The sequence below is a fragment of the Nelumbo lutea genome, chromosome 3 (assembly GCF_056320005.1).
Source record: "Nelumbo lutea isolate HS-2025 chromosome 3, American lotus-T2T, whole genome shotgun sequence".
In the NCBI taxonomy this organism is placed as follows: Eukaryota; Viridiplantae; Streptophyta; class Magnoliopsida; order Proteales; family Nelumbonaceae; genus Nelumbo; species Nelumbo lutea.
In genome coordinates this window covers 45,983,358-45,995,488 of record NC_142686.1, presented here as the reverse complement: position 1 = coordinate 45,995,488, position 12,131 = coordinate 45,983,358, and the positions used below count along the sequence as shown (strand labels likewise).

The window sequence follows — 12,131 nt, the reverse complement described above, 5'->3', positions numbered from 1 at the left end:
CCACATCGTCATTAACACCCTCAACATTTTGCAGCTGAGGGTTCCAAGAGTAAAAGATGGAATGGAGGGACAATGAAGGGTAAATTTGATATTTTATTTTTTCTATTAACACTTAATCACGATATTAATTGTTAGAAACAATAATGACGGTGAAAGACAGTAGTTAAATAATAAGGTATAATTAATCAGTTAATTAAACAATAGGAATAGTTTAAGAGATTTGTCTTTTAAGTAAAAAATTATATAAATCAAGAGCATTACATATGAACGAATTGTAATGACACACTAATAATGATAAGGGAGTATTTTGTCAATTATTAAAAAACCTAAAAGTATTTTAAACGACTTTTTAAACACTTGTATAAGATTTAATGCATTTGCTAAAACATATAGGTAGTTTTAAGTATTTTACAAATATAACTTGAAAAACTATGATATTTATCGATAATATAACATTTTATCTCTACTTTTTAGGTTCTTATAGGATCGCATAGCGGCATATTCAATCTAATTATAAATTAGATATAGAGTGCAATTGCTTCGACACATGAGCACTAGTGGTCTAGTGGTAGAATAGTACCCTGCCACGGTACAGACCCGGGTTCGATTCCCGGCTGGTGCAAAATTTTTTCAAGCCTTTCGGTTTGATCGGTTCTACGAGCTTCAACCTGCTCTCTGATCCCTTTTCCTGATTGTGGAACGTTTCCATCTCTTTCTTTTGCTTTGTGAAAGTGAAACATTGCGTAAATTCACAGCTTTGCACCTCAAACATTGCATAGTCAACTGACAACTGGTTTCGCCCTTCTCTTTTAACTTATCCTCTCAACTGTCTCAAACACCATAACCTCCTCAAAATCGGCCTCAAATCCAAAACCCATTCTTGAACAACATAACCCTTCTTCTTCGGATTCTTTATTTTCTTACCTCCACCCCTCACCCATTAGAAAAAAAAAACCGAGACTTGATTGATACTGTGCTATTATCTCGTAACCATGGAAGCTTTTGGCGTCAAGGGTTAGAGCTTTGAGTGCAGTAAGGTTTGGTGGGGTTGTGTTTTTGGCTGTGGACAGGGCAAAATTGAATGGAGTTGATGCATTACAATTACAAAGAGGACTGCCATCAGGGGATTTATTTATTTATTTGTTTTAGAGAAGGTTTTTGGACTCTCAATTGGGTGGAAGATTTGGATGGGTCTTGATAATTTTAAGACCTGTCAGGCGCGATTCAATCTCTGTGGGGAAAGTGAGGATTATTCTCACATCTTCCTGAGGTCCCATCTTGCTAAACAAGTCTGGTTGATTATGAGAGATTCAGTTGTGCCTAAAACCACCGATCAGCCTAACCTGTACTTACATGGTGGAACAGAATATTTAATTTGGAAAAACATGGAAATAGTATTCCAAAAGAGCTTACTGGCTATATACTTTGGCGTTTTATAGAAAAATGGAAATGAAACAAAAGCCAGGGAGGAGTGTCGAGAGTTCAATTTGATGAACCAATATGGATCTGCTTAGTGCCTCCAGCTTCAAAATTAAATTTGATGCTTCAAGGAAAAGTGATGGAGCCGCTGCAATTGGGTACATTGTAAGATATGATGGTCAGGAACGAATCTTACACACGAGTAGCAAATATATTGGATTTTGTTCAATTAGTGTTTAGTGTTGGGGAAGCGTGGTTGCCTCTGAAACCCCATTGTATGGCTATTTACAGGTTTGAATCTGATTATTGAAAGCGATTCAAAGCTTGTGATTGATTGCCTAAAGGGTTTTGATATTCCAGTAGTGTGGAATATTAAGAACATTATAGAAGAATGCTATCATCTTTATGAAAGGAATAGGTTAAATGTGAAATATTCCTATGCATTCAGAAAAGCAAATTTCGCGGTGGGAATCTGGATTTTGAGGGTAGAGGGAGGCGTCCTTGAGGCCAAACTGTTTTCTAAGTCTTATTCTTTTGTTTGATGCTCGAGGGAGGGGTTACCCCTCGTGTTGTGTAGCACATTTTATGTCCTTTAAGCTATGCTTGATTTGAAGGAAAATGTAGGGAAAGGTAGAAAAATCTATACAATGTTTGTAAAGATTTCTCTGCCTTTCCCTTCCTTTGCCATTTTTTTCTTCAAACCAAACACAACCTTAATAAATATATATATATATATATATATAAAGCAATTAGTGAATCATGAACTAACTCATGAACTTTGAGATAAAGAAATCTAATCGAATGAGGTTTTATATATAAGTAAAAACTCTCTTTTAGAATTCAAATCAAATTTGGGATAATGTGAATTCAGGATAATGATAGAAACCTACTCCAAAAGAGATGCAAATGCAAGCTTTAATGCATTATAGTTTAGGATATATTCTCATGGGTTTTACCAATTCAAAGAGTCAAGGCTTAGAACAAAGGCATCAAACAATGTAATGATAAATTTCAGGTTATAAACTATGATCAACCAAATAGTTATATAATAGTTGTAAAATTATGAGTAGAGTAATATTGTTAACAACAGACTCTCTCTCCATGGAGTCGCTTTTTGGGGAGCTCAGATTTGCTACCACCTAGACGCTACTCACAGCCTATTTACAATACATTATAGTCACTCTAGGGGTGATTGGCTTTACATATGTGATTTTGGCTATAGCCCGGAACAAGGATTGGTTCTAGGCCTAAGGCAAGTATCATTTTTATATAGTGTAGATTATATTATGTACATACAATATTATATATATATAAGCGTGGATGTAATGTGAAACTTATTTAAATTAAAATTATCTTCTATTTCTTTGTTTTAGAAAGGGTATAAAAATCATTTTATTATAGATTTATTGCTATATTTAATGGCTACTAAAATACTCATATTTGTGTATTTAGTCTATCTCGAATTATAAGGGTTAAAATGTAACTTCAATTATTACTTTCCACCTCATTTAATTCCCTCTCATTAAGTTTTATACTTAAGGTATTAAATATCATTTTCTCTTTTTTATTTAATAATTTTTTTCTAATTAAATCTATGTCAATATTTTTAACAATATAAACTTATATATTTTTAAATTGACTAAAAAATGAAACCATTCTTTATCCAAGTGGTGGCTAAGAAATTCAGCCATCAGAATCAAATTGATCAACCTATGAGTTCATAGTTAAGTAATACAAATTTTAAAATAGAAATAAATATAGAAAATAAAAAAAAATATATATATAAGAAAAGGTAGACACATTTATTATATTTTTATTAATCAAATTAAAAAATAATAAGTGTAATAAAAAAATTATTTTATTGATAATGAAAGTGAAATACATAATTTAGAACTAACAAAAAATGAAATATAAAAATTAGTAAACAGTTAAGCTTTTGGGTTAAACTTGTTAACCTTTAATGTCATAAATAAATAATAAAAAAATAATAAAATACAAAAATGAAAAATACATAAATTTTGCAAAAAAAAGCATTCAGGCGCATGTATAAGTTTGTCATATTAGAATTATTTTTACACACAAAAATACAACAATAACTATAAAAAAATTAAACACATCTATAACTCTATATTTACACTACTATTAACAATATGAATAAGATTGTGGAACTTTTTTTTTTTACTAAAATACTCAAATTTGAATTTAACCCATATTTAATTGTATTGTGTCGGGTTCGGGCTTTGTGCTGGGCCCATTAAAATTTTAGCAAAAGTCAAGCCCGAGCCCGACCCATGAACATGTCTAGTTGTAAGGTTTAAATTGTAAATTGAATTACTAATTTTCACCTCATTCAATTTCCCCTATTTAAATTTTACATTTTTGATAAATGAATAAAAGAAAAAAGATACTTAAACAGAATAAAACATTACAAAAAGAATAGTCTAGCCAAATAGGTAGGCCAATCAATGATACTTGAAACTTCACAACTTTATTCGATTATCACATATTTGAATGAGGTGCTTATGTAATTAGATTTGGATTTTACAATCTACATCTGATTAATAAGAAAAAATATAAAATATAAAAACAAACAAAATAAAATATACATAAAGTTTATAGAAAATTTTGGATATATTATTACTATCATTATCATAATGTAGAACTGTCACGTGCACACCTACTAGTCTATATACATGGGTGACGACAAGTATAAAGTTGGGCTCCTTGGCCCCCCAAACATTTTGTTAAAACTAGTATTATTTGTATAGTTAGTAGTTGGAGGTAGTGACAGATAGTTAGGCCCCATTCATTTACAAATTTCTCACTTATTTGGATAAGTGCACTTACGTAGGTAAATGCTTCTTGGGTACTTAGACAGGTAAATTTATTTACCCATGTTCTTTTGATTCCCAAGTAAGTAATATAATAATTTTTTATTCATAAAAGTTAATATTAAAATGGACAAACTTGTCACATTATGTTTTATAAACTTTTCCCCCCTAGAGGAAAAGTTATTTACCCACCTAGGACATGAGTAAGTTTTACCCAGGTAAATGCAACTCTCTTTACCGTGGGGCCAATACTTATTGCAAAAAGAACATTGTAAAGTTGGTGATCGGGAAAAAGATACCAATTGACCAACTTCCCCATCTTATTTACCGCTAAAGTCCCTCCCCCCACCAAAAAAAAAAAAAAAAAGAGGCAAAAACAAAAACAAAAGCAAAGAATCCCACTAAAATGTTATGGACTATTTTGTAACTCCCTGATGTCCCTCCACTTAAATCCAAGATAAAAAAAAGTAAATTTTGTTTTTTTTTTTCTTCCATAAAAAGGCCATAATAGACCCAAACCCTCTTGCCCTATTTCTCTCCAAATCCTACCTCTTTCACTCCCTATCTTATTTTCTTGTTTTTTGCCAAGGAGAAAATAGGTCAATTACGTTGAGAATTAAGTAGCACTTATGGGATATGGGAGTTGCCATGAAGCGTATAACCAAAAGATATGGTAGTCATCTCACCTCTGGTATCATTTATGCATTTTTTACTTTTGTAACAATATTTGTATTGTTTATGTTAGAACTCACCCCATCCCCCCCCCCTCCAATATATATAAACTGGGTTGGGCGGCCCAGGACTGGGTTGGTTTTGAATAAAAGAGTCCGGATTTGCTCCTCATAACACATTTTAGCCACACATTGGAAACATTTTTTGTACTTGTATGTTTTTATTCATAGGAATGTTCCCAATATTCACTAGTAGGATTGTCAATGGACTTTGAAAGTCCGATACCGAATTTGACACCAAATCCAATTATCCTGGATTTGGATGTTAGAACTTGCATCTGGTTAACAATTGGATTGGATGTGAATTAAACCTCATTTGATCCGATTAAAATCTGAATCCAATAAAAATATTATTTTACTTATTTATGTAGTATAATTATGCATATATGTAGATAATGTGTTTAGTTATATAAAGTTTATTGTTGAGGTTTTGGTAGGTTTTGTTCATTTTTAAATTAGTGTTATTGGCCCAAGGCCCAACAGTTTTTATGTTTGTATTTTATGTTATTGACAGCAACTACCCTATTAAGATCATATTGACAGCAACTACCCTATTGAGTGAGGTGGACAAAGAGATCATTGACTTCTCCCATTCTTCTCTTATCTTCTCAAGAAGAAACCTTTCTCTTTCTTATCTTTTATTTTTGTTGTAAATCGGATTTTTTTTTTTAGTTTTTTACTTAGTATTAAAGCACTTTCTAAGGATTATTGGATTTCTACCATGCAATCCTAGATCAACAATTGTATGGTGAGTTAGATTTTTGGTGAATCTAGAACCTTATGTGTCTGATATTGGGTTGATCATTGAAATCAAGAAGAGCTGGAGAAGGATGACTCCTGATTATAGTAGCACTCTTATTATTATTATTTTTTTGCATTCCTTGATGTTTTTTGAAGGAGGCGGTTCAATTTCTACTGATTTCTAAGGTTTATAGAGAGAGCATTAGCTCTTATCTTGGTTCTATTGCTCCCCGGAGGTAGGAAGACAAGAATCTCTAAAAGTGAAGGCTTTTTTTTTTTTTTTGTTGTTAAGGCTTAGTTTGGATGGAGTACAAATACAAATATGTAGAGTGCAAAACCTTACATTTTGTATTATTTTGTATGTATTTGTACTGTACATATTTGTATTTGCACTCATTCCAAATTGAGCCTAAAAGTTTTGTTGAGGTTCCAAAGTGGATCAATATGCTTCTAGAGGTTTTTAAATTATTGGGTCCGGTGACTGGAAAGATTATTGGCTTCTCCCATCCCTTTTTCTCGCTCTTCTCCTCTCCTAGAAACCTTTTCATTCATTTCTATTATAAATCAAATTATTTATCTTAATTTTCTAATTTTAAAATCGATAAATTTAATATTTTATATTTATACACATTTATTATACATATATGTTTTAAAACTAATCAATTTTTTAAACTTTTTTAATATTTTGGTCATTTTAAACACAATATAATGGTTGTAGTATTCTCATAGATTAAATCTGAATCTGATCTGAAACATGACATAATAATCGAATGCTAATGCGGATCTATAGATTTTATATTCTGATTCTGATGTAGATGTGGATGCAGCTGGATCCAATCTGAATCATATCCATTTACAGTCCTATTCACTAGGCTTGCTCTGAGAGGGTGCCTTGAGACCACATTGACATACTCTAGGGCTCCCAATGGACTTCGAAAATCTGAAATCTGATATGACATTTGATCTAATTGATTCGATTTGGATGATATGCTTATATAACTAGATTGTATTCAGATTTAAATCCATCCGATCTTATTAAAATTCAAAATTTCAAATACGATTATATTATAATATATGTTGATTTTAATATTAAAAATATATAGTTATATATAAAATATAAAAAATGTAATTTTATATAAATTATAAAAATTCAATATATTATATTTATATTAATGTATTATACAAGTCAAAAAATAAATACCTTTTTTAATTTCGGATCAAATCAGAATTTGATCCGAGATTTCGGATTTCGGTTTTCATTAATCGGATGCCGAATCCGATCCGTTTACGGTAATCAGTTCCATTAACCGGACGAGTCGGTCTAGGGTCAACTTACATTGGTTCGGGTTCAATTGAACCAGTAAACATGCGGAAACATCGCCTTGTTCTGTAGCGATCGTATATATTTCATCGTTCAGAACCCTAAAGCCGTCTCTTCTGCGTCGCCGTCGCTCTCCTCCCCCCACCCCCCATCCCACCCCAAGCTCTGATCGCTGCACCCCAGGCAGAAGAATGGTAAGTTGCCCTCTTCCTTCCTTTTCTCCTGAAAAATAAAATTTTTATCTAGTTTATGCTATTTCATGTCTTCAAATCTATTAGTGATCCAGTTCTCAGATCTTTCGTATTCAGTATCATACATTTTCTATGCTCCTGTAGAGATGGTTCTTGTGTCTGCAGTTTCGACATGGTAGTTGTCTGTGGAAGTGGCATATTACCTTGGTGAAATATGGGCTCTGTTTAGAAGCTGCATATTACATCGGGGATAGCTTTATTGGTTCTTTTGTGCCCAATTGTCTACGAGTTTTCAAATAATTAGTACTGCTTCCTTTCTTTTGTTTGATGTAGAATTGCCTTTCTTGACACTACCCATTTATAGTCCACATTTTCTCTCAAAATACAGAGGTTTAATGTTTCTCTTCCAAATGATTACCGTGAAACTTAATTGAAGCTTCACTAAAATCATGAAGGAACAACATTGATCAGAACAAAAAGAATTTATAACAGAAATAATGTCGTTCTTGTACTTGGGATCGAATCTTGCCTGCACCTAGGTTAGGTTGGGGGTTTATGGGTTTGGGGGATGGGCTACCCACGTTGTGTAGCCCCTTGGAGCAAAAAGATAAAAATCCACTACTGATAAAAAAAGAAGCATCTTAAGCATTCAAAACCTTTGAATTTTATAGGGTTGTCACTTTGTATTTGGGGATGATTAGAATGCTCCAAATACTGTATTATCTTCTTTCTTTGAATGTCTGTTGAATATGCACTTTCCATGTACTTGGGTTTGAAGTCAATGGTTCTTGCATACAATTATCCGTATCGTATTTTGTTGATATAAATTCTTGTAGAGATGGTTGTTAGATGGATTTGATGAGCGTGTGCTTAAATAATAATCCTCCGTTGTGGTCATGGTTCTTAAAATTTGGTGATTAAAAGTTTATGGTGTTGGTATTTCCCTGAAGTTACAAATGGGTTTCTAATAGAGAAAGTTTTATGTTTTTTTTTTTGTTGTAATTCATCTTGGGCTAGTTCAGAAATAGGCTTTCCATCCTATTAGACTCTCTTTGGCTTGGGGTAGAAGCAGATAAAACAGGACAGAAGAGGACTCACAAATCATTACTTTCCGGATTTTATCCATTTTTCTCTGAAAACGGATCTAGCTGGAATCCAGAGAGCAGAAGAATTTTAGTCATGTTTCAACCTTTTAGTTGTTTTTTTTTTATACAAAGGAATGATAAACCAACAGAGCCTAGGAAAAGCACTACCTGCAGCAGCAACCCTTTTTAGTTGATTTTGGAATTTTCTGAGGGCCCTGGTCTTTCTTGTTCATTTGCTTTTGACTTCCCCTTTTGATTTCCAGTTCTATTCATTGAATCCAAACACACCTAGTATCAAGTGAATGTCTAACTCTAACCCTCCCTTTAGGTTAAGTATATATCTAACTCTTCCACATGAGCAGACGAGTTATGAAATTGCTATTTCCTTCCCGAAGATAAAATTTTGACACTTGGACTTTTGTTATATTTTATGTTATTCTTGGATCTTGGTTTGGTTGCTGAGTGATAAGTCTATTTTTTGTAATCTATTTTTTGGCTTTCCTTTGGTTGTTAAATCTCTCCTCTAATTTTGAACGATTTACTTTTGGACTTCAGGCTAGAGGATTGAAGAAACATCTGAAGAGGCTCAATGCCCCGAAGCATTGGATGCTTGACAAGCTCGGGGGTGCATTTGTAAGTTTCGATTTCCCTGGCAGACATTTCTTCTGTTAACATTTTTTATGCTTGTATGTTAATGAGATTACTTTTTTTATAGGCTCCTAAACCATCATCTGGGCCCCACAAAGCCCGTGAATGCTTGCCACTGATCCTCATTATGCGAAACCGGTTGAAATATGCTCTTACATATCGTGAAGTTATTGCTATCTTAATGCAAAGGCATGTTTTGGTTGATGGAAAAGTTAGAACAGACAAGACATACCCTGCCGGTTTCATGGGTAAATACTCACCCACTTCTATGCACTATCCTTGTTATAGGAATAGTATTCACCACAAGGCTGCTTTTCTGTCTTAGATAAGTCTAATTAATCCATTAAATTAAAACTCTAAACTTCTTGATCTACTAAAAAGTACATGCATCAATTTGGTATAATTACTAATTAGAAGAGGTTGTGTCCCCTGATTATTTCTAGAACATGAAGGCAGATTTTCCTTTAACTAAAAACTATGGTACTCATAAAAAATCCATTATCTATTTTTTTCTCTTCCTGATTGTCATATATGGTAGGATATTTTTACTTTTCATGGTTATCATTCAGTGGTTTTCACCAATGAGATAAACTAGGGTAAAGACATCTTCTTTGATGTCTTGTTCGAATCCACTGAACTGGCTTAACATGATCAACGAATTCTGACCAGTTATTTAAGTTTCAAATTGGCAAGTCATAAAGTGATTTAAGTATGCGCCAGTGGATATTTGAGAGGGAGGCTCTTAAGAAAAAAGGTCTAACATAATCATACAAGGGTAAAAGGTCTAATATTCCAAGTTTGGAATTCATCATTAACGTCAAACAAAAGTTTTTGGTTTTCTGAAGAATGGGAAGGAGAATAGTCATTATATTGTGAAAAACATGAATAGTCGGTGTTGCTTAGTGCTAGAAAATAGTTGACATTGAGTGATTATCACATTTATTTGCTTTGATGTTACTCTCAAGTCCCAACATAAAATCTCATTTTATCATGAGATTGTTGGGCTTGTTCTAAGTAAATGATGACACATGGATGGAATAATGGCATGTTTGATTCAGTGTTTTAAAAGGCGTGGGAGGCATACGTGCGCCTCCAGGCAAGGTGCTCCCAAAACGCCCTGAGGCGTATGCCAGAGGCGCTGACACCTCTGAGGCCTACGCCTCATGCACCTCTGATATAAAAAGACAGAAAAAAAAGAAAAAAGTAAAGGAAAAGAAAGGGAAGGGAAAGAAAAAGAAAGAGAAGAAAAAAAAGAGAAAAGGAAAGAAAAGGAAAGGAAAGGGAAGGGAAGAAAAGATAAGGGGAAAGAAAGTGGTTTGTCCCCTGCCCCTTTGGCTGGGGGGCTTCCCGCTTCGACAAGACCCACCCCCCCTTTCAACTAATTTTATGCATTTTTATTCTTCTTAATATAAAAGATTTTTATTAAAAATAAAGAAAAAATGAGATCCCCCATTCCTCTTCATCCTCCTCCTAATCCCCCTCCTCTTAAGGAGGCTTACGCCTCCTTGTGTTCGGGAGGCTTACGCCTCTTGCGTTCTGAACTATGCCTCACGCCTCTAGTTAGTGGAACGCCTTGCTTCATGCCTCCGCGTTTTAAAACATTGGTTTGATTATTCCATCATAAATTAAATGGTGCATCTTCTTTGCTGTATTTTTGCTCATGAATCTTGCGTTTTTATTCATCTACTTGTTTAGTATTTCATTTTTGCTTCTTTCCCTGATCATCTTTTGCAGATGTTGTGTCAATTCCCAAGACTAATGAGAATTTCCGACTTCTATACGACACAAAAGGTCGCTTCCGCCTCCATTCTATCAAGGATGAAGAGGCAAAGGTAAGACATTTTTTAAACCCCATCAAGGTGGTCTAGAAGGCAATTCCCATGAAATTCTCAACAACTAAATTTTGTTGTCTGCAGTTCAAGCTATGCAAGGTCCGATCAGTTCAGTTTGGAGACAAGGGTATTCCCTACCTGAACACATACGATGGGCGCACCATCCGCTATCCAGACCCTCTAATCAGGGCAAACGACACTATCAAGCTTGACCTCGAGACCAACAAGATCATTGATTTCATTAAGTTCGATGTTGGGAATGTGGTCATGGTGACTGGTGGTAGAAACAGGGGACGTGTAGGAGTCATCAAGAACAGGGAGAAGCACAAGGGAAGCTTTGAGACTATTCATGTCCAGGATGCAACAGGGCATGAATTTGCCACCCGTTTGGGTAATGTTTTCACCATCGGCAAGGGGACCAAGCCGTGGGTGTCTCTTCCCAAGGGCAAGGGTATTAAGCTTTCCATCATCGAGGAAGCAAGGAAGCGCATCGCAGCAGCAGCAGCCTCCACTGCATAAACTATTGTGTAGTTGGCGAGTTGCAACTAGGCAAAGTTCTCTTTAGAGCTTTTCTTTCCGAGTCTTTTCGTTCATTCTTCTTCTGTTATTAATGGTTGATTAAGTGGTAACTGTTTCTCACATAGAGTTTAGGTTTATTGTTTTCTCCATCAGTACATCTTGTTGAAAATTTTGTGGACGTTAAATTTTTGAGAGGTTAAAACCGTTTTGCTTGGCACACTATACTATACTACCGTGTCTGCACTCCTACTTAAAGTGAAACGTGGCTGAGTAGTTGATATTTGTTGCCTATTGGGATTGCAAAGGTATCATGTTGAACTGGATATGCATAGAATATGGGTTTGGTTCTTTATTTTTGGATTTTTTTGGTAATGCTCTTTTTTTGGATTTATTTTTGAAATACCCTACCAAACACCTCCTAAACTTATTTGACATGTATCCTCACTTTGTGAAATTGCTTGTTATCACATGATATATTTAGATTTTTATGATGACAATTTTTGAATTTCCTCAAAAACATATTTGAGGACCAAACTGCCCTTTATGCTACATGTTTTTACACTTGTTCTGTTCATAAGATTTCGACAAGTACATCGACGACGGGAATTCGGGATTTTTTATATTAGTAATTAAAAAGTGGAGCATGTTTGTATTTCGTATTTGAGAATAAGGAATTTTGATATACATTTAAAATGTAAGGGGCATTTACGTTATTGTTTACTTGTCAGTGGTTTTAACTTTGAACCTCTTCATTCTTCTAAATGGGCGTGGACGGTGGATCAGTGAATGTATTGTCTGCACAATTTTATATGG

General features: G+C 34.1%; 1 protein-coding gene and 1 non-coding gene across 2 annotated transcripts; both read left to right on the top strand.

Moving 5' to 3' along the window:
* The first annotated feature begins 551 nt into the window (after positions 1 to 551).
* TRNAG-GCC (transfer RNA glycine (anticodon GCC)) lies at positions 552 to 622 on the top strand. Its single transcript has one exon. It is a non-coding gene; the product is annotated as a tRNA-Gly (tRNA).
* Positions 623 to 7,152: 6,530 nt separating this feature from the next.
* LOC148864698 (small ribosomal subunit protein eS4z-like) lies at positions 7,153 to 11,607 on the top strand. The gene is made up of 5 exons (XM_088978204.1): positions 7,153 to 7,237; positions 8,875 to 8,952; positions 9,035 to 9,215; positions 10,702 to 10,799; positions 10,884 to 11,607. Exons 1-5 carry the CDS (start codon positions 7,235 to 7,237, stop codon positions 11,316 to 11,318), a joined length of 795 nt encoding a protein of 264 aa, XP_088834330.1. The 5' UTR covers positions 7,153 to 7,234; the 3' UTR covers positions 11,319 to 11,607.
* The last annotated feature ends 524 nt before the right edge of the window (positions 11,608 to 12,131 follow it).